Source organism: Achroia grisella, unplaced genomic scaffold, assembly GCF_030625045.1.
Source record: "Achroia grisella isolate CSIRO2021 unplaced genomic scaffold, CSIRO_AGI_Agris_v1 utg719, whole genome shotgun sequence".
NCBI lineage: Eukaryota > Metazoa > Arthropoda > Insecta > Lepidoptera > Pyralidae > Achroia > Achroia grisella.
Window position 1 is genome coordinate 1,497,569 of NW_026713002.1, and position 23,201 is coordinate 1,520,769.

Sequence of the window (23,201 nt, forward strand, 5' to 3'; positions counted from 1 at the left end):
TTCTTTTTACCTAGTCATACTGATGTACACACATACATACGCGCGCACCAACACACACACACACCCACAACACTCATATGTACAAACACACATTCGCACATACAAATGATTTTTCCTCGTATCTTTAGTAAAACCTGTAACACACATATCTCATATCTCTTTTCCTCATTCAACCAACTACATATACACCATCATAATTATAAGTAGAAAATATATTAGCTTGTATGCGTTTAGTATGTATGCGACCCACATATCTTAATACTTTAATATAATTTGTGATCATGCATGTTGGGTTTACAATAACATAGTACGTAGAAAATGTAAAATAATTATAAGTTTCCTAATTGTGAACCTGTTTTTGATCCTAAATAAATAAATAAAAAAAAATAAAAAAATTTAGTTCAGTGCTTTAGGCGTCCAAATGTTTCGGATATACCGAAATACTTTATTATACTGTCTTTATTTCAATCTCACATAATTTAGGCGTCAAGCAGCTTACTTCGATTCATCGTGTTTCGATTGTGCGGTGCAGATTAGGCAGTCAAATTATACCCTGTAATGGCAACATACATGTATGTATATATATATATATATATATATATATTATTAGTACCCTGGAATGGCAACTCTTGAGTATCATGGGTCTCACATGATAACGTGATGTCCGTAGTAGGTGACAGTTACCATTTACCATCAGGTGAACAGCTTGTTTGCTATTATAGTTGAATGAAAAACAACATGTGTAATATTTCAGATATTTTTTATTAACAAATAATCAGTTGACAAAGAACTCGTTCCCGCGCTGGTTCTGATTGTGGCGCCATTTGCAGGCCCAGTTCCAGCAGGACATGCCCGCCCACGGCTCGTCTGTGTAGAACACCTGCCCGTTTTGGTACATCTGCCAATCATAACGGGGAAAGAAAATTGTTAAAAGTGATGTAAATTGTAAATAAAACTAGTAAAAAGCCTGGAAATTAATATTCCAGGGGATGTGTGATATTGGTGACTACCCCCTCTTGACGTCATTGTTGCGTTAGAGCGAGTTCGGTACTTAGAGCGGTTGAAGACCAACTCCAGCCTGACGGTTACGACATTAGACAGATTGAATTAAGTATTAAAAGAGATTATTACTTCTTAAAAAGGCGACAGCGAACTTGCAATATCCCTTGTCTTGCCTGGGTGCCCACGGGCGGCGATAATTTTATTTATTACTTTATTTGCTTTATTGACCATTAAAATAGATAGAACAGGTGGACTTAATGCTATAGCATTCCCTCCCAGTCAACCTTTGGGATGTGTAGTAATACTTGATTGCGGTTAAAAGAATAAAGAATTACTTATAATACAATAAGTGATCACTTACTATCAGGTAAGTACCAAGTTCATTTGTCTCTATACAATAAAACACATGGCAAGTTCATCGTCAGATGAAGCTATAAAGGACAGCTGCGGACAACAGCATTACTATTACTAGTTTACTGCCGGACCGTATAGGGGACTATAGTAAATTGGTTTAGAGAAAATATACTTACAAATGACAAATCCGAACTCTTATATGTAACACCGTCGTATCCAAAACGGAACACGAAGTTCATGGAGAAAATGGAGAATATACATCTGACGTCGGTGGTGGCTGGTATGAAGTAACGGTAGGGACCACACCAGTAGGACACCTTTGGCTCATATTCCACCGACTCTGGGAACTCCTCGCGGGGGTTTATTCTGAAAATAATTATGTACAATCAAATGAGACCGCATTGGTTTACTTTTAGTTTTACAACTGTACTACCTACTATACTCGCGTGCAAAAGCATGGAATCATTTATTTGGAATTGATTCTGTTAAGGTTGAATAGCGCTAGTATAAAGTCTACGACTAGAGTGGCTACTAGGGCTACAATAAACAAGGAGGGTCTTGGTTATTGTCACTCTAAAAAAACTGTGAAAGTGTGTGTCATATATGTGTTCTATAAATTGTAAATAATAGTGTTAAAGTGTTCGTGTCGTGTCGTGTACCCATTCGCCCGATCCCTTCCTTCCCGATCCTTTTGTAATACCCGTAGATGTCTGCTTCCATCTCCACCGCTAACAATATTTGGTAAGCCACTCTAGTTATATTAGATTCCGTATTTAATAACTAGTTCAGAACTATAAAATTGGTATCATTGAAAAGTTAAACTGTCAACTTTAAATTGATTGATACCAAAGTTCGTTCGTTCGGGAGGGTTCGTTCAAGAAATCCTGCTCCTTCAAGTGTGAATGAGCTGAAATCGGCTTTGATGGAGGAGTGGGAAGGTATCCCCGCAAGAATCGATTCAGAAACTGATTAGGCTTAAGCTAACTATGAAAAACCGTCTTCTAGCAATTAGGGCCAGGTGAGGGAACATAAAATATTGAATCGTAATTTTAAGGCCGAATATTTATTTTTACTTTCTTCATTCATTCTTTTTCCATTATCTTTACATTTCCTAACTCCTTCACTCGTTATAAAAACAATTAGCTGTTGTTGTTTTAAGAGCCATGATACTGTCAAAGATATTGTTGAATAAACATAGAACTGCATAAAGTTGTGTCAATATGAAAAAATATTTTGAAATATTTTTTTTTAACGTAATGTCGTGTGTAGCTTATTAATAAATGTATTAGAACGAGGTTTGTAATCGATATCTAGACTGGCTGGTATGGCAGATGAAGTATATATGTATATTTGAAAAGAGAGTGTGTTTTGTCATCTTGTCTGCCGTCATATTAGTGTATCTGTAGGTACTATCTATATTGTTGTAATAAATATTTTTTTTATAATTTTATCTTGTTCAGAAATATAATTTTGTTTATCTGTTCGTCTACGTTATTTACTTGTACACCACTAGTTACTCTGTAAAAGTGATAAGTTCAGAGGTAACTTTCCTCACAAAAATATAATACCTAAAATAAAATGGCGAGATTTGGGGAAAAAACGACAAAACGAGTAAATAATTAGTCATATAACATCTGGAAGTTTGGGATCAAACCAATACTAAAAACTAAAAGGACTGCTCTTTAGAATACTTCTATGCAATAATGATAAGATAAAAGATGACAATTGGAAAAAAAGACACTCAAGCATAGACCATTATCATTTCATACATTTATAAAAAACATGTACCTACGACGACATTTACTAACTTATGAAAGATATGTTCGTCTCACAAGTTTGTACGTTGGTTCAGGGCGTAATAAATGTCAAATTTTACAAGACTTTCTGTTGGCGACAGACCTCCTTTTATAGATATTTCTATTTTTAAACCTTATATTTTTTATATACAATTTTTGACATATATTTTTTATTATATTGTTTTGCTTCATTGTGTCATATATTCTACGACTAAATAGGTACATCACTCAAGTTTAGTAAGTAATTTTATTTATTTTACCCTACTTCACTGCCCAGAATATTAATAAATACCTAGCAGAAATAGAAAATCTTTGTTTTAAACTGAAAAAACCTGGTCAAGAACTGGATTACAAAGTTGTAATTTTAAAAATATGAAGTTTACTACCATTTGTAGACGAAGACAATTATACCTACCTATTTTATATTACTGCATGGGAATCGACAGAATCAGATGAGAAGACACAAAAACTTAAAAAGTCGCCCTTTAACCGAAGAAAATAGGCTGAATAAAAATAAAGGTAATTTTACCTTTATCTGACTAATATTATAAACACGGGCAAAATTGGTTTACCATAAAATTATTCATGTTAAGACCCGGTTAACAATAAAAATAATGTATATTAAAAACTAAAATTTAAATTTAACTGAATTCACTTACTTGTAGACGCACTGCGCGTCGCTCCAGTTGTCGTCCGAGTGGCAGTAGAGACCTTGGCTGGGGTCCTTGGCCTGGAATTGTTCTGCGTGTGGTCCCACGTACGTTGCCTCCGAATGCCGGTGGTAGAATCCGGTGAAAGCGAAGGCACCTAACGTAGATTTTTTTTAATGTGGACTGATGATCTTTTTTCTAACAATGTACCAAGTTAGGTTGACCTCCACGCGGTTACCCTGGAAACCATTGTGATAAATTCTTGGTGAATTTGTCACGATGACTGACCTGACCTCATGCTCATCATCCTCCACTGGCCAGCCAGCCAGCCATCGTAAACCGTTATCGCAGGCGGGTGCAGCATTCTATTATCATACATAAAAAAAACTAATAAAATAAACCGTTTAGAAGTGATTTTTGACATTCATCTGACTTCAAAAAGGAGGTGAGGATACTTAATACAACAAATTTTTTTTTTACCTCGGACTTTATTGCTATATAAACCTACTTTAAAAATATTTTTTATTAGGAAACTGGTGATTCTTTTGGTCTCATTAAAATGTTTAAGTTATACAAAATATTGCATTTATTGATTAAGTACGTGAAGTAAAAACTTTGTACCCGTGTTTCCGAAAATTGCGCGGACGGAAGTGTATGAAATTTCATACTCGCGAATTAAATAAAAAGATAAAATAGATTAAATTCAGTGATTCGTCTGCAGAAAATAGAAAAACAAGTAATCTGCATCATCCATTGTTAGAACAAAGAAAAAAAAATGGAGGACAGTTTTATGGGCTTGAAACCCCCAGAAACTCTTCAGAAATTAGAGGCGGAGGAATTTACGAAATGGAAAACAAGATTTGAAATTTATCGGAAAGCGACTGGTATGGATAAACCGAAACCAAATAGCAATTATGTTACATTACATGGGTGATTTAGGAATTGACATCCATAGTACTTTTGATTTAAATGAGGAACAAATGAATGATTATGGTTATGAGAAAAATTGTAGACCATTTTATACTCTTGAGAAATGAAAGTGTGTACTGTCATGTATTCATGAATAGAAATCAAAATGAAAATGAGTCCTTCGACTGCTACGTAACTGAGTTAAGAAAACTAGCTCAGCAATGTAACTTCGGTGAATTAAGAGATAGAATGATTAATGATAGAATAATAGCCGGAATAAGAAATACTAAATTAAGAAATAGATTATTAAGCGAAGGGGACATTGATCTAAATAAAGCATTGAAAATTTGTAGAGTAGTGAAATTACAAATAAACAGATAAGACAAATGGAGAATCAGGCAGGAAACAGCCAAGAAATAAATTTAGTCAAGAAAAATATAAGAAGTAATAATCAGGAAACTCATCATTTTACAAACAAGTATATACCTAATAATCAATATAAAAATTACCACAGAGGAAATAATAATTATCAAAATCAGAAAAACAGTAATATGTCATAAAATAATCAAGAAAATTACAATAACAGGCGTAAGATTAATCATAATTTCATATGTCAGTGGTGTGGATACAACCATGAAAGAACAATTGTCCAGCATTTGAGAAAACATGCTCAAATTGCAACAAAACAGAGCATTTTAAGAAGATGTGCTATTTCAGAGGAAGAATCAAAACCGTAATGGCAAGTCAAGAAGAAAAGAGTGATAGTGAAAAAAGTGTTAAATTGTTTTCAGTTGGTGTTCGCAGTGATGAGGCAAGCTGGTTTGAAATGGTACATTTTGTGCAACAAGGACAAAGTATAATATTTAAATTGGACACTAGTGCACAATGTAATTTCATTGAAAGTTTGTAATAATAGGAAACTCTTTAAGTTTGAAAAAAGTAGTCTAACATTAACTAATTTTAATGGAGGAAAAATTCCTACTATTAGACAAATTGATTTAAAATGTAGACTGGAAAGAGGTAGAATGGAAGGGAACAGATTGTTAATTTTCAGGTATGCTATGATAATTATACACCAATTTTAGGGTTGCCAACTATTCAAAAATTTAATTTACTAAATAGAAATATTAGTATGGACAAAATTAATGTTGTAATGTGTAAAGGGAGATATGAATGGGAGTTATACAATAAATACAAAGTTATATTTCAGGGTATAGGAGAAATTAAAGATTTCAAATACAAAATTGATTTGAAAGAAAGAGTGCAAGGTAAAATTGAACCATGTAGACATGTTCCATTTAAATTAATGCAAAAGTTAGGTAGGTAGGTAGGAAAGTAAAAATATTATTTCAAAGATACAAAAACCTACTACATTTGTTAGTCATTTCATTAGTTATTACTACAAAACCTAATGGTACATTAAGAATTTGTTTAGATCCTCAATATCTAAACCCTCAAATAAAACGTCAATAAATATTAATTCCTATATTAGATGAAATTGCTTCAAAGTTAAAGGGTAGTCGCATATTTAGTACATTAGATGCAAATTCAGTTTTTTTATGATTAAGCTTTCTGAGGACTCCAAGGAGCTCACTACATTCAGTACACCCTATGGGTGATATTTTTATAACAGATTACCGTTTGGTTGGTCATCTAGTCCAGAAGTATTTCATGGTGTTTTCAGTAAAATATTTGAGGATATACAAGGAATAGAGATTTATATTGATGATTTACTTATTCATACCATAACAGAAAAAGAGCATGATTCAATTTTAGAAAAAGTACTTAAGAGGGCTCAGGAATTTGGTATTAAATTTAATATTAATAAATGTAATTTTAAAAAAGTCTCATGTGAAATATTTAGGACATATTTCTACAGAAAAAGGTATAAAGGTAGATAAGGATAGAGTTAAGTTAATAGAAGAAATGGAAGTGCCAAAATCACAAACAGAATTATTAACATTTTTAGGTGTAATCAATTATGTGTCAAGATTCATTCCGAATATGTCAAACTTAACAGCTCCATTGCGTAAATTAATTAAAAAACAAGTTCCATTTATATGGTCCGTTGATCAGCAAACTGCATATGATAAATTGGAAAAAATGTTAGTTGAACCCCCAATATTGTTTTATTTTGATAATAATAAAAAGATTGTTTTAAGTGTGGATGCTTCTAAAGATGGTTTAGGTGCAGTAATCTTCCAGAATAGGAAACCAATAGGATATAGTTCAAGGTATATGACAGAAACTGAAAAGTCATATAGTCAAATTGAGAAAGAAAGTCTTGCTATTTTAAATGATTGTAAAAAAATTCATCAGTATTTATTTGGGCAACAATTTGTAGTAGAATCTGACCTTTAGTTTCTATTTTTTCAAAACCGTTAAATAAATGTCCTGCTCGATTGCATTGCAGATTACCGTCTTCAGTGCCGTGATCACACAGACAATATCATTGTATTAGTTTTTAAATATTATATTATATGTATGTCAGTCTATAAGGTATTTATAATATGGGCCTAGTTGCCTGAAATAAATGAATAAATAAATAAAATAAAAATAGTAATCGTATGGAACCAATGATATGTAAAGAGATACCTAACAATCCATGTCAGATATATTTTTTCTTTATAATAAACCATAATAATTATTTGCTTATAACAAATTTACTATAAGTATCTACACTTATAGTAAATTTGTTGAGATTCAGCAGTTATCAAATTTATCAACAGAAAGTGTAATTCTGTGTATTAAAGAAATATTTTCTAGATATGGGGTACCTAATATAGTATATTCTGATTCAGGTAGTCAGTTTACAAGTGAAGACTTTAAAATATTTAATAAAAAATGGAATTTTGATCACAAGATCATAAGCCCAAAACCTCACCAAGGAAATGGTCTTGCTGAAAGATACGAGTACAAACTATTAAAAACATATTGCAAAAATAATTTATGAGAAAAAAGATATACATTTAATTGGTGTATTCCGAATACACCAGTATCTCAAGATGTTACAACTCCAGCAGAAATGTTATTCAATAGAAGTATTAGGAATATATTACCATATATACATAATGATAATTTTGTTAAGAAAGATTTTACTAAGGAATTGATAGAAAGACAGAGTAAACAGAAAATGTATCAATATTATATACAATAAAGTATAATTTCTAAATAAAATATAAATGATTTGAATGAATAAGTAAGAACTTCATAACAAGTATACCTAAGATGTTCGCTACAGTGATTAAGATGACCACCGCGCTACAGTATATTTAAGTAGTATAGTTAGGTTTCCGCATTGAATATTTGTGATCTCACAAATGTTAATAGTAGCGGAATTAAACAAAACAATACAAATTACCATTAAGTACTTACTACTTCAGATTGACACAGTAATTTTCCTTTAGAAGAATTAATTACCTCTGAAAGTGTAACAGTGTGGTTTCCGCTCGCTGGCCAGGATCATCTGCGCGTCTTCTTGGTTGTGTGCCGACACCACGTAGTAAGATGTACCCAGACATTTGAATTCTAAAACGTACACATTGGACAATAGCTTGTGCCTACACTTGTAATATATATGTCAACAATCGGCACTCTTCCAGTTGTTGACGTCTCCATATAAGTTGGGTACATTTATCTTGTGTAAAGTCAGTCAGCAATACGACTCCGCGTTGAGTGTTCGCGTTACTCGTACTTATAAGCCATGTAGCACACTATCAAATAGTTACTAATTTAGCACAATTATTACACCCGTACACTCACTATCTAGATCAATATTTTCCATAAGAATTTTAGAAAAGCTAATGTGATGTGATGATCTAGATAGTACAGGAAACAAATTAAGTAGCGACACCTCATCCCATCATAGATAATGTTACAGTTGTGTTGCAGATTGACAGTTACTGACAGCCTACATAAATTTAATATATAAAAAATAAATATATGTTTAAAATTTTATACAATAAAATATGTTGAAAACTGAAAATGTAGCAGCACTATTATCTTACTCGCCGTCAATATATGTACAATTAAACGACCGCACAACAACGATTTTCCACAAGTAGCGAGGTACATCGACCCACAGCCCACAAGTAAGCGAGAATAATAATAATAATTATAATTCAAGACAATTCACAAGACACACTTGCTAGCAATGTACCATGTCGGCCAGGTTGAGTTCCACACGGTTTCACCTAGAAACCATCAAATTTCTGGTACATTCTACCTCAAAGGGAGTACCTTACTCTCAGTTCGTCTCTGCCTTACTGGGCGATAGAGGTAGGGCGGAGTTGGGTACGGCGCTGCCTCTAGGACGTATAACTAACCTGGACTAGTGTAGAGTCCAAAAGGTATCTTCGCCTGCGTTGACCTAATCTTCGCTTCCGAAGTGTCCATTTTCTTATTCAGTTTTAGCTGCACCATGGACATGAGGGCCGTGTCTGTAGCGAACAGCAATCGTTTCAAATCCTTGATGTGCGCGTCTATGAAAGCGAATAGCTTCTTTTGTCCTTTCTCCAGGATCTCGCGGCGTTCCGTCTGTTTTAGGTCAAGAATTAATATTTTAATTATATTCATTATTTATGTTATTTTGTTGTATTTTAGTATTGCACCTATCCCAAATGATGGGGTCGGTACTTTAATGACTATGTTCTTAATAATAATAATTTATTTATTTGCTTGCTACGTGGTAGTTTCGGATCTTACTAACTAATAAAAGTACATGACATGCAGCACCCATTAGAGGTATGCAAATACTGAAATTAACTCATATTCAATTTAATATAAAGTTATGTCATTACATTACTTAATGGTGGAGTTATGGTTACGGCTTACCATGAGGTGGACCGTGAGGTTATTCGCCATTCCAATAAAATAAAAACAACAGTCGTAAATTATACATTACCGGGTTGTGTGGCTCTTTCATACGTCCATTCATGTAACTGTAATATTCCTGAAGTTTTTCGAATTTCTCATCCGCGTAGCTGTGCCGCGGGTCGATGATATCACTACTCGGCATGTTATAAGGTTTCTGTAAATAATGATGATTTATGTCAAAAGAAAGTCGTATGCGCTCTGTGTGTTTCTTGCTATTGTTTGGAATGAAACCGGCAACAAACATTTAGTTCATTTTTATACGGCTTGGTGTCGCTCTCATTGATCTTCCTAAAATATGGTCGAGCGCAGTGATGGCTGGCTTATACGAACGAAGACTCACGAATGCTGCTTGTAGGGCCTGGTCTTCTCTTATCACTACGACCGATTTAATCTTATTGTGTATTTATATTTGATCCTAATAAATTAGTGGTAGTTCGTAGTTTGTATTCACAAGTTTCGACTTGAAAGATATGAATTTACAAGGATTATTTAACAGAGCAACACACAAGTTTCTTGCTCGTTCTTCTTGTTATGAGAATGAGTGGTAGATTAAAAATATTGTTATGACTATATTAAGTTTATTTGAATAAAGCATTTTCTATTCTAGTCTATTCTGTTCTGTGTCTGCCATGTTAAGTAAAAAACATTATTCATACAACTGTTTTTTATCTAATCCAATTGTTTGCAATTTCTTTGATTGATTTAGTGATAAATGGGTTACATGACGGATGTCACTTTACGGTAGTGTTATGATAATCGATAGTCTAGCTATAAGACGTCACTAGTTGTAAAAGGATGTAGATACAACACTAGTCGTGTGAGACGCAATAGATAGATTCACATTTGTAACCACGTCATTGTACTGTAAGAACTTATTAATTATATCGTATCAAACATACCAGTCTATTATTTGGCCAAACCAATACATGGTGCCAGGTGTAAAAATTAAAATATGTCGTCAGAAAAGAAGATTACAAGTCAAACAAGAAAATTAAATACCAATATGGCAGGTTGTAGTACAATGTGCTTAGTAGGAAACATGGCCGAGAATTGGAGAAAATAGTACCAATCGTTCAAATTATACTTAAAGGCAGCGTCATTAGATGAAGAATCCGATCCACGTAAGGTTGCATTATTTTTACATTTGATTGGAGACAGAGGAATAGAAAATTTTTAATGCTTTTCAAAAAGACGAAGAGAGCATAACCTATAAAATATGTTAAAAGTTATTTATTTTGTTGTTGTTAAAAAGTTGAACTAACTCATTGAATTAGTTCATCATTTCGTTCCGAAAACAAATATAACATTTGAGTGTCACGATTTCTTCACATAGAAACAATCGGAAGATGAAACAATGGAAGAATTTGTCACCAATCTAAGGACAAAAAGTCAAACATGTGCTTTTGGTAATTTAAAAGAACAATTAATTAAAGTCATGTATATATGTAATATGCATTCTAATTACAGCTTTATTCGAAAAAGATTATTAATGCACGACGAACTAAATCTTGAAGGACCCATAGAATTGTCAAAAACCATGCTTGTTTCCAGTTTGTGTGTCCCTTGAAAATGAATCATCATCCGTTTTGTATGTTAATCGCAGTCAAGTCTCAAAGCCAAATATCCAGTCTAAAATATAATAACAGTCACAAGTCAAGGTCTAAAACAAATAAAAATTTGTGTGGCAAATGTGGACTATTCCATAAATATAAATGTCCTGCGCTTAATGCTAGATGCAACAAATGCCACAAAATTGGTCATTATGAAAAACAATGTGGAACAGAGAAGATTTTGTATGGAGGCTGGTAATAGTGAATTCTTTATTGGTTATGTCAAGTCAAGTGTGTCGTCACAGTCGGAACGGTTAATAAATGTGATTATAAATAATGTCAATGTGAAGTGTATGATTGATACGGGTTGTAATGCCAATGTAATGTCACATAATACATTTAAAAGTCTAAATGTACAGAAGAAAATGTGTCTCTTGTCAGGCAAAAATTAGATCATACAGTGGTGATAATATTGAGGTCATTGGTGAACGACAATTGCAATGTAACTTGTATGTTAATAATTCGTATTTGTGTAAAACTATATCATTTATTATAGTGTCAAATGTATCTTCACCAACAGTCCTAGAGAAAGATACATGTACAGAATTGGGTTTAGTAAAAAGAGTGTTTACAATTGATGAGTCAAGTCAGTTGGGTAAATGTCATTATAAATTAGTCAGTCAGTCCTGTCAAGAACACGTAAATAAAAATGTCTTTACCTAATTTGTCAAATATGTCTAAGTAATTTAGATGTGTCACAGTCATGTCATAACTTAAATTTTATGTCACAGGTACAAAGTCAAAGTTAATAAGTCAGATTTAACTAATAAATTAAATATTACACTTAACAAATATAATCAGGTGTTCTTAGGTTTAGGATATCTGCCTGGTGATACAGTATAAAGGTGAATCCAGAAGTAACACCAAAAATAGATGCTCCAAGAAAAGTACTCTTTGTATTGTACCCTAGATTGCAAGAATTAGAAAAAATGGAACATATGGATGTCATCACAAAGGTCACTGAACCTACTAATTGGGCAAGTTCACTTTTAATGGTAAAAAATAAAATGGACAATTGAGGGTGTGTCTTGACCCCAGAAACTTAAATCGAGCCATCTGTCGCAGTCACTATCCAATACCCACAGTGGATATGGTTCGTTCAAAGGTAGCTGGTGCTAAGTACTACTCTACATTAGAGGCCACTAGTGGATTTTGGATGTGTTGCTTGGATAAAAAGAGCCCACACCTAACTACATTCAACATACCGTTTGGCCGCTATAGATTTAAGCGCCTACCATATGGTGTCAGCGCACCTGAGTATTTTCATAGAATAATGATAGAGTTATTTGGAGATATTCCAGGAGTTACTGTTTTCAGTGATGATTTATTAGTGTCTGGATCAACTATAGAAGAACACAATGAACGCCTCAAAATTATAAATAGCTTTACAATTTAATGTTAAATTTAACAAAGATAAGTGTATATTTGCAAATACACATGTAAAGTACCTTGGTCATATCTTTTCAGGAGAGGGTATAACCCCTGATCATGAAAAAGTCACAGCAAATGTACCAACAGCTCTACAAAGAGTGATGTTAAAAATTCAAGCTTATAGTCTTAATGTAATATATAAAAAAAGGTACACAGATGTACATAGCAGACACCTTGTCCAGAGCGGCATTATCTGAAACTGAAATGGATGAACTGGATGGTGATGTTGTTGTTCATGTCAATTTATTATTGAAGTCTTTTCCTGTGTCACCTGAACGTCTGAATGTTTCAAATTTTAAAAAATTATTATTATCAAGGATGGTCTAAGACTAAAAAACAGGTTGTACCTCAAGTTAATTCAAGACTTAGGTGTTCAAGAATATTGGGCGTATAAAAATCATTTATATGCAGAGAATGATCTACTATTTAGCGGACACAGTATTCTCATTCAAATATACTAAAAATAATACATAGTGGTCATTTGGGAATAGAACGCTCATTTGCTCGAGGGAATGTTTTTGGCGTTTATGTCAAGTTATATCAAAAATATGGTTGAATCTTGTCTTGTATGTCTATCACACAGCAATAATATACCTCTAGAACCTTTATTATCGCATAAGTTGTCACGACTGCCATGGGAAAAACTTGGAATAGATTTCATGTCATATAAAAATAATACATATGTTGTGGTGGAAAACTATTACTCAAACTACATTGAAGTTACTCATGTGAGTACTACTAGTGCTAAAGTTCTCATAAAAGCATTAAAAACTATATTCAGTCGCCATGGTATTCCAGTTGAAATTATCAGTGATAATGGACCGCCATTTAATTCTGTTGAATTTAAACTATTTACTACAGAATGGGGTTTTAAACATACTACATCAAGTCCATACTTATTAAGGTCCAATGGATTAGTAGAATCTGGTGTGAAAGTATGTAAAAGAATTTTTAGCAAGTGTGAGGAGTCCGGTTCAGATCCACAGCTTGCACTATTTCAATACAGGAATAGTCCAAGAGAAACTCTAGCATCTCCAGCACAACTGTTAATGTCACGTAATTTGAGAACTCAGTTACCTACTGTTGCAGAAAAGGTTCATCCAAAAATAGTAAAAGTTGAGAAACATTTAAAATCATAAAATAAAAATCAATTAAAGTCAGAGAAATATTTTAATAAGAATGCAAGATCATTACCAGATTTGAAGGAAGGAGAAAAAGTATATTATAAGAAATGTCCAGAAAGTAAATGGCTGCCAGGAGAAATAAAGGATATATGTTCAGAGCCAAGATCCTATATTGTAGGTGGAGAAGATGGATTTGTTGGTAGGAGAAATCGACAGTACATCATGTTGCCAGCTTCTGGGATGGTCTCACAGTCATCAAGTACAGACATACAACCTGAGGTGGAGCAGTCTACATCCCCAGAACTAGTACCAAGTAAGTGTCCTCCGCTTGATGTAGCATATAAGTTTTCTAGAGCGGGCAGATTGATTAAGCCGCCGCAAATATATAATTTATAATATATCTGATCTGGGACATTTGACTTTGTCTGTGTAATGATTTTATTGTAACTTTGCTCATATAGGAATTACTTCTGTTAACTTGTATACATACATATATATATATATATATATATATATATATATATATATATATATATATATATATATTAATTATATCGTATCAAATATACCAGTCTATTATTTGGCCAAATCAGTACAGTTAAATGGCCCAGAAGTTTATCATTTCAGTTACATATAAAACACTTTCCTTCTCAGGAAATGGGTTTTACAACGTTGTATAATGTTGGCTTTTAAGTAAGATTATTTACCGTTTCCACTGTGGGGAAAGACAGTCGGGCGAGCTGGAATGCAGGAAAAATATTATTTGTTTAAAACATAGTAAAACCCAAAGTTTTCACTCACATATTTTAAGGCGTCAGAAAAATTTTGCAATCAATTCAATTTTCAATATTCAAAATTCAAGATTTTCAATATCATGCTAAGTTTATTTGTCTACCCCCATATAGTTATTTATATTAATTAACATGTAAATACTATTTTTTTCTAATTGTCATCTAGACTGGCATAGGTTCCAAGACCATATAGCGTTTTCGAAGTAGTTTAAAAAATATATTATATATTTACCCACACAATTTTTTTCTTTATTGTAGCATTTTCTTTTAATTTTTCGATGGATCGATTTTGATATTGACATTACAAAGGTAGATATTACTTTAAACTAAATAAAAAATACAGACCAGTTGAAATGAGGATACATCGTTACTTGATCTCGCCTGATGAACTGACAGTACTAACTGCAAATGGAACATTCTAAATATATATATACACAGAAGACATCTAGACTACTAGAATAGTACTCATGCATACAAATGTTTGTATCGTGTGAAAATCGAAAATAGAAACATCAAAAATGGTGCGGTAAATCATTCAATCACTGAGGTAGATAATGGAGGAGCGCTGCCGGAATAAGTCAGCGTGGAGCTTGAATCATATACTAAAGAGATGAAACAGAGACGATTTTACACAAAGATTTTACACTTCTCTCTGAACATAATACGACAATAATATTAGACTTTTTAAACTATTCTACTTCTTATAGATAATATTATTGTCCATATTTCTTATAATATTACTGTATATTATTATATTATAAACCGCGAGCACAGCTAGTGCAGCTGTGCTCGCGGTTTCACCCGCGTGAAATTTATAATCTCTGATGTATAAGCTAAATTATTGTAAAGTTTCATCAAAATCCGTTCAGTAATTTTTGCGTGAGAGTAAGAAATATCCATCCATACGCACAAACTTTCGCGTTTATAATATTTGTAAGATACAAGATAAATATTAAAATGTAACTCACAAAACTTAATATGAAGCCAATTTTTAAATAGCTCATGATTAAAAGTTTGTCCACGAGATCGTAGTAATTTGTCCGACGGTCCAATTTACAGTGCAGTTACAAACCAATTTGAACTAATTGGTTAGTTACTTAATTGGGCTCGTAAAATCTAGCATAAATAATTAAAAGTTGTTATATAAAATGGATTGAAAACTTAATATAAAATAAATTTAAAAACATTGTAACTTACACAAAGACTATAAACAACAATTGAAATGTCGAATAAGCAAAGCCGGGTTGCGTCAGCTTTGGAGCTGACTGCTCCTGAGCTAGCCATAATCCATTACAGCCTTGGCCTGCAGACGGAAGCTGAACAGGCAGTTGGAACCCTGGTTCTAACTGAAGATCAGTGGAGTTCCAGTTCCATACCAGGAATTTGATCTCATGAGGATTAACCAAACCTGCCTGCTGGTGCAGAGGATAAGCCCTCTGTCATTAACTGTTCCGGACCACCGCCTAAGGATTGTAAATAGTTCATAGTTTGTAGAAATAAGTTCGATTAGACATAGCAAATTTATAAATAGAACAATTGTTACATAGTAACAGCTTAAGAATGGTCGATTTAATAGGGACAAATTTATAGAAATTTAATTACTTTTATAGTTTGTTATTTGTATGATTGATTGGACACTATAGGATAAGATGGCAAATAAATGATTATCATTGTTGTAGTTTCACTCCCCGAAAATAAATAGGTCAGAAAATAGAGATAGAATAATATATAGTAGAGAAAATAGATCCCAGAATCAATACATAGGCATAAACCATAAAAGGGATCTTTTATGTAATCATGTACATTTATGTGTAATAGTAGACATTGTAATGTGCGTTGCGCGGCAGCATTCTTACGACTGACGCACGACCTCGCTCTCCCGCGCTATATATATACGATGGGGAAGTTTTTTTTTTCGGACTACTCTAATGCTGTTGGCCGTAGCTGGCCTTTACAGCTTCACCGGACGTTATGGGGTGAGTGCAGATGGCACTCCAAACCCGCGGAAGGACTTATGGAGCGGCTGAAGGCCAACTCCTGCCTGGCGGATACGACTTTAGTCTGAGGGCACCACTAGGGGTTCGAACCTCGGCTCAGGCCGTCGTAATTTCGATCCCCGTTTGAATTGGACGGGAGATCGATCGGAGGGGTCGAGGGGGAAGGGGAGCGAGGTCATATAAAAGGTGCGATCCGCAAAATCGCGGATCATTTCCGCTGACCGACGCGCTAGCGAACGCACGTATGTGCTCGCTAGTCCCGCCGCCGTCTCGCTGTTCTGTGCTCCCTCGAGCAACACACCGCGCGCGCGCACGTAGCGCAGTTACGTTCGCGCGTTCTTATTCTTATACTTCGCCGCGTGTTAGGTGCACTCGGTGCACCCAGCGTGGCCCGGGGCCTCCGTGTCCCGCGCCGACCGCGGCCGACCGCGCTCTCGGCATCCGTTCCGACACAGTGCTACCGGACTTTCCGCGTGTGTAGTGTTGTGTTGTGAGGACTGAAGGAGGACTCTCTTCGTTCAAGTGAAGTGAAGTGTTGTGTGTGGACGTTCAGTGGCACGGACTGTCGTGAGTTAGGGAGGTGCGTCACGCCTATTGCGCGACGCGCCGATCCGAGCCGCCGCCGCTGCCACCAACACCCGCCGACGCCTGCTGCCTGCCGCCCGCCGCCGACGCCACCAAGTAGGTTCGCTTAGGTACACATTTTTCACTCAATAAGATTAGTGATCTTACATATTAGGGTCACATATCAATAGGCACTCACCCCCCTGCCTCGCCCGGCAGGGAGGCCCCCGCTGACACCGTCGGCTGCACCCGCCGACGACCGTCCTTATCTTAAGTACTGACTTACCCTATTGTTTTATTGTATTGTTGTATTGTTATTGTATTGTTTATATTATATTATTATTCTATTCTTTTGAACAGTGGTAATTAACATTACCACTGTTAAAAAAAAATGTCCTTATCAGAGGCCGATATGCCTCTGTTCTTCCAGTTCCTGGAAAAAAAGTGTCCCGGCATCTTAAATGCTTTTATAGCATTCAAAGCCGCCAAGCCCGTCCACTTAGTGTACAGCTCGCCCCCCGCGTCCCCAATGATGACTCACACTGACGAACCGAACACTGACACTGACGAATTCGAGGACGACTCCCAACGGCTCCCGCCGCTTCCCCCGACCCAAGCCGACCAGGCCGAACCCGCCTCGCCCGCCATGGAGCAGGACGACTCCGTCGCGGAGCTTGACGCTCCTAGTATGAAGCTCGACGCCATCCGCGACGGCGACGTCCCCTCTCCCATCCCCCCGGTCTCCTCAGACGAGGACGATTTTATTCTTGTTGGCAACAAGCGTGCCAAGAAGACCCAGGGCTCCCAGCCAGCCAAAACAAAGCGTGCCCATGACGGCACCGCTAAAACCGCCCCCGGTCCGAGTGCACGCAAGTCGCACCCCGAGACCAAAGCCCCGCCCCCCGTCATCATCCAGGACAAAAGTGCCTGGAACACAGTATCCAATATGCTTAAAAACAAGCATATCAATTTCAGCCATGCTAAGGCTACCTCACTAGGGATCAAAGTATCAGTCCCATCATCTGACGACCATCGTCGTCTCACCACCTCCTTCCGGACCACCGCTTAAAGATTATATATAGTCATAGGAGAAAAACATAGGTTATCACACCTATGCTCTCGAGGAATGATTATAAGTTTCACTCCCAAAAAATAAAAGCTCCGCGTTGTAATACGCGGCTTACCCAAGGAGCTCTCAACAGACTCCATCCTCGAGGACCTTCAGTCCCAGAATTACCCAGCCGTCGTTTGATGTACATGTTATAAGAGTAAAATGTAAGCGATAAAATATAATAAAAATTGTATGGGTAATTAGCCATCGTATGTAGCGTCCAAAAGCGCTACAGTGATCGCGAAATTGATCTCCGAATAGTGAAATCGACCTGAAAAGTAATCAACCACTGAAGAAATTCTCCTCGCCTCTGCATTCTGAACCACAAGAACCGTTTTTTCATTTACTACCCGTCCACCACGCAACAAGGCCGCTATCGACCTTGTTCTAGTTGTATTAGACTTATCCCCAGAAGGCAAATCGATCTTTGATATAAAGAGCGTTTGCCAACTATCCTCACTCTCCGTAGAGGCGCCTCGCAAGCGTACCTACCCCGGACAATGCCACCGTTGTCAGAACTACGGGCACTCTGCCCGTAATTGCTTCGCTCGCCCACGGTGCGTTAAGTGCCTAGGCGATCACGCCACCGCAGATTGCGGCCGTAGGCCCAACACCCCCACGCCCCCCAGTTGCACCCTCTGCCTCACAGAGGGTCACACCGCGAATTACCGCGGTTGTTCACGCGCCCCACGTCCCGCCAAAAAGAAGGCCAACCACACCCAGGGCAACCGTGCTCCGGCACGTGCCCCCGCCAAGGCTCAAACACAACCCGAGCCACTCGTACCCGCCCCTTTGCCTGCTAACAATGCCTGGATTAAACCCCCGGCAATTGTAAGCAAGGTAGCACCCAACCTGCCCGCCCAGAAAGCCCCGCCCGCCCAGTCGGCCCCGCCCGCCCAATCGGCCCCGCCCATGCCCATACACAAACCCGTCCCCAAAACACTGCCCGCGGCCCCCAAGGCCAACGGCAGCTCCCTCGCGCAGGACTTCGCATTGGTCGCTCGCTTAGCCAGCACCATCGACCCTAACGAGATTGCCCTTCTGGCCTCCAAGCTCCGCCTGTATAAGGAGTCGCCCCAAAATAGGCTCCGTCTGCGAGCACATCCGCGTACTTACCGCCATCCTCAATTTTAACCTGTAATTATGGGTACTCGAGCTCAGAGAGAAAAGCCTCGGTCCGTTCGAATAGCGTTTTTCAACGCGTTCGGATTAAAAAAACAAAAGGAGGAAATAGCCTCCTTTCTCACTGACCACCAAGTCGATATTCTTCTCGTGCAGGAGACCCTACTGAAACGTTCAGTCCGCGATCCTAGAATCGCCAATTACAACATAGTTAGGAACGACCGCACCGCCTGTAGAGGCGGCGGTACGCTCATATACTATAAACGGTCCCTACATTGTATACCGCTACAAACACCGCCTCTCACTCATATGGAGGCCTCCGTCTGTCTTCTTGGCATGACCGGCCACCGACCGCTCGCCGTAGCATCCGTATATCAGCCTCCCGGCAAACTACTGCTGGAAAGCGACCTACGCGCCCTCCTAGATATCAACAGCGCCACCATTCTGGCTGGCGATTTGAATTGTAAACACACCCGCTGGAACTGCCACGTGTCCACGACAAACGGCCACAAACTAGACAGACTAGCCGACTCGCTCGAATTCGAGATAATCGCCCCGCTCCGACTCATTATCCCCATAACGTGAACCACCGACCCGACATACTGGACATGGCACTGCTGAGGAACGTAACCCTACGGGTGAGCTCCCCAGAAGTCCATGCCGAGCTTAACTCGGACCATCGACCGGTAACCCTCCTTCTGGGCCCTCCGCCCGACACGCCACTACCAACCAAAACAATAACAGACTGGCAACGACTCGAGAAATCTCTCGAATCGACCGACACACCGATACTCAACCGTATTCCCGACGTCATAGAGTCCACCGAGGACACTTTCATTGCGATCGACTCGCTTACTAACCACCTGCAGTCGGCAGTCAAGGACTGCTCCAGGGAGGTACCGGCGACGGACGACCGTCGCTGGCAGCTCCCCGATGACGTAAGGAGGTTAATAAGCGATAAGAACGCTGCCACTAGAGCGTACGATCGCTACCCTCCGAACCGAACCGGGTGCGCCTGCGAGCCTTACAGCGTAGCGTTAAGGAGCGCATCGCGCAGATCCGGGACGGCCGGTGGGGCAAGCTCCTAGAAGAGATAACGCCATACCACACCGCGTACTGGCGCATAGCGAAATCTCTCAAAACCGACCAATAGACAAACGACATGCCCCCGCTAGTCCGACCCGACAACACTATAGCCTTCTTCGACGAAGACAAGGCTGAGTGTCTAGCGTCCAACTTAGAAGCCCAATGCTCCCCCAGCACGCTACCAGTCGAGGCAGGTCATCTCGAGAAGATAGACACCGAAGTCGAACGCATCGCGTCCACCCCGCCCACCGAATCCCTCTCACCAGTCACGCTTGATGAGGTCAAAACGCTAGTTAAACAACTACCTATCAAAAAATCACCCGGCTCAGACGGCATATCGAATAGATTAGTCAAAAGTCTGCCATCCCAACTTTTGTTATTACTCGTCGCTATTTTTAACGCGGCGCTGTCCAACGCTATATTTCCAGACAGCTGGAAAGAAGCCGTGGTCATTGGCATCCCCAAGCCCGGTAAAAATAAATCCGACCCGTCCAGTTATCGTCCTATCAGCCTCCTCAAGGCTATAGGCAAGCTGTACGAGCGAATCCTCCTCGCCCGCCTAAAGGAGTTTATATACTCCAAAGGCCTGCTCATCAATGAGCAGTTTGGCTTCCGAGCCAAACACTCATGCGTCCATCAAGTACACCGCATCACGGAGCACATTCACAAAAACACTCTGTACTTCGCCACCAAGTCCCCCAAAGGCGGTACAGGCGTCCTATTTTTCGATGTGGCTAAGGCTTTCGATAAAGTCTGGCACAACGGCTTGATTTACAAGCTTCATCAGTTAGGTGTCCCCGACAGGCTAGTACTCATTGTACGAGATTTCCTGTCGAATCGCTCTTATCGCTACCGTATAAACGGAGCGTTATCCGACCCGCACCCCATACGAGCCGGCGTCCCTTAGGGCGCCGTCCTCTCTCCGATGCTCTACTCGTTGTACACCAACGACATCCCCAAATTCTCCGACTTAAAAGTCGAAATGTCGCTGTTTGCCGATGACACGGCTCTCTTTACATCCGCCAAGTCCCGTGCGACAATAGCCAGACGGCTTCAGAAAGCCGTAACGATACTGGGCGAATGGTTCCGTCGGTGGCGCATAGAAGTCAATCCCGAAAAAAGTGCAGCAGTGTACTTTAGGGAATTCAAATCTATGAATCACCCGATCGAACTATTCAGCCAAAACATCCCGTGGGTTTCGAAAATGAAATATCTCGGTGGCACCCTAGATAGGAAACTAACGTTTCGTCCTCACATCAAGCGTGTCCGCGACCGAGCCGCCTTTATACTAGGGCGACTCTATCCTTTTATTAACAAGCACAGTAAAATGTCGCTTCACAACAAGCTGACATTATACAAGGCTTGCATCCGTCCCATCATGACTTACGCTAGTCCCGTATTCGCCCACATACCCTGTTTAATCAACAGACTACAGATCATACAGAATAGGTTTCTGCGTCGAGCCACCGGTGCGCAGTGGTTCGTTCGCAGCGTAGATCTCCACCGCGATCTTAATTTGCCCTCCATCAAATCTCCAAAAAATTGACACCTAAAGATTCTCCTTACCGATAATTTTTTTTTTATTATTCTTTTTCAGTTAAATATCGACTATTATACCTTTTTAGATAGCTTATTAGATGAGAAAGTAATTTGTACGCTTGGTGTCAAAATGTTTTTAAGCTACATAGCACTTAAACTCAAGTAACGTTTAATTTATAAAAAAAAAAACCGTTTGTAGTCACAGCAATTACTCTAAAATACTCCTGGGTATTTTGTGAGATATTATGTTTTGTTACCAAGTCCTCTACACATAAAAATTTGGTTTAAATAAGACATTCAAAATGTTGACTTTCTTCTCTTTCATAAAAAAAAATAATAATGTTGGAAAGACTAGTAGTAATTTATAGACATGGCAGAACAGGACATGACGAAATTGGTCTCAGCTAAAGGTCAGTGCGAAGCTACTATTGCACGTTTAGAAAAGTTTTTTGCGGATGAAAGTAAAATATTTATGACAGACAGCTTGTGAGAAAAAAGAGCTTGATTGAAACTTATTCTAAATATCAAGAACTGTCACTGAACTTACAATTATTATATTCAATTAGTACAATTAGTATAGTATAGTATTATAGACGAGGAGGGGGAAGCTGAGGAGCGTTATTATAATTTGATGGCAATCATCGAGCGTAAACTTAAGTCCCCTCCCCAAGGAGAGCACTCTCATTCATATAATGCGTCTATGCTGCCGTCCTTGGATATACCAGTCTTCGACGGCTCTATCTTTATTGTTGTTACCTGAAAATGTTTAGTGATCTAGATCAGTCTCGATCATAAAGGCTATTACAAAAACCGACAAGACGACCAGATTCGGAGGACGCTTTACAGTTTGCTGCTTGTAGTGCTAACCGTTGGTCGTGTGATCCTCTGCGAAATTCCTGTCCCAGAGTGAGCCCCGCAACGGTGCCCTTGCACAAACTGTTGAGAGTGTCTCGATGCTATCCCACGCTGCTCAATATATTCGTCAGATTATATTGTTCAGCGAGAGATGGCGCTAGGATTGCAGAACGAATTTGTTGTCGCAAATTTGCTTCAAAGAATTATGGTCGGATTTTTAAGCGGGACATAAAAAAATAACACTTGCAGCAGATTCTGGAAAGTGTAATTACATTACTAAAGGTGTTTATGATTGTACAGAGGAAATATATTCAACATACGTAATACTTTTAATTAATTTAATTAATCACAAATATATTTGCCAAAGTTGATTATATTTCCTTTC

General features: G+C 38.0%; 2 protein-coding genes across 3 annotated transcripts; one reads left to right on the forward strand and one right to left on the reverse strand.

The window, feature by feature from the left end:
• Window positions 1–682: 682 nt before the first annotated feature.
• On the reverse strand, window positions 683–15,922 carry LOC131850249 (uncharacterized). 2 transcript variants are annotated; one of them, XM_059200418.1, is made up of 9 exons: window positions 15,740–15,922; window positions 14,888–14,944; window positions 14,459–14,491; window positions 9,615–9,740; window positions 9,037–9,247; window positions 8,132–8,239; window positions 3,812–3,959; window positions 1,533–1,722; window positions 683–898 (listed from the first exon to the last, which is right to left on the reverse strand). In XM_059200418.1, the coding sequence occupies exons 1-9, from the start codon at window positions 15,824–15,826 to the stop codon at window positions 776–778; spliced, it is 1,083 nt and encodes a 360-aa protein (XP_059056401.1). In that variant the 5' UTR covers window positions 15,827–15,922; the 3' UTR covers window positions 683–775. The 2 variants fall into 2 exon arrangements, with proteins under 2 accessions (XP_059056401.1, XP_059056402.1); XM_059200419.1 differs by lacking the exon at window positions 15,740–15,922 and adding an exon at window positions 15,511–15,624.
• A 1,713-nt stretch (window positions 15,923–17,635) lies between these two features.
• LOC131850241 (protein piccolo-like) lies at window positions 17,636–19,348 on the forward strand. Its single transcript, XM_059200410.1, has 2 exons — window positions 17,636–18,026; window positions 18,627–19,348. Exons 1-2 carry the CDS (start codon window positions 17,636–17,638, stop codon window positions 19,346–19,348), a joined length of 1,113 nt encoding a protein of 370 aa, XP_059056393.1.
• The last annotated feature ends 3,853 nt before the right edge of the window (window positions 19,349–23,201 follow it).

Excerpts from the sequence above, each read along its gene's own strand:
- LOC131850241 (XM_059200410.1), top strand. The coding sequence starts at position 17,636 with ATGACTCACACTGACGAACCGAACACTGACACTGACGAATTCGAGGAC. Across the intron at positions 18,027-18,626 it reads CGTCATCATCCAGGACAAAA|AAGGCAAATCGATCTTTGAT; the intron begins GTGCCTGGAACA and ends ACTTATCCCCAG.
- LOC131850249 (XM_059200418.1), bottom strand. The coding sequence starts at position 15,826 with ATGGCTAGCTCAGGAGCAGTCAGCTCCAAAGCTGACGCAACCCGGCTT. Across the intron at positions 14,945-15,739 it reads TTGTTGTTTATAGTCTTTGT|TTAGTACTGTCAGTTCATCA; the intron begins GTAAGTTACAAT and ends TTCCATTTGCAG. Across the intron at positions 899-1,532 it reads AGAGTTCGGATTTGTCATTT|ATGTACCAAAACGGGCAGGT; the intron begins GTAAGTATATTT and ends TATGATTGGCAG.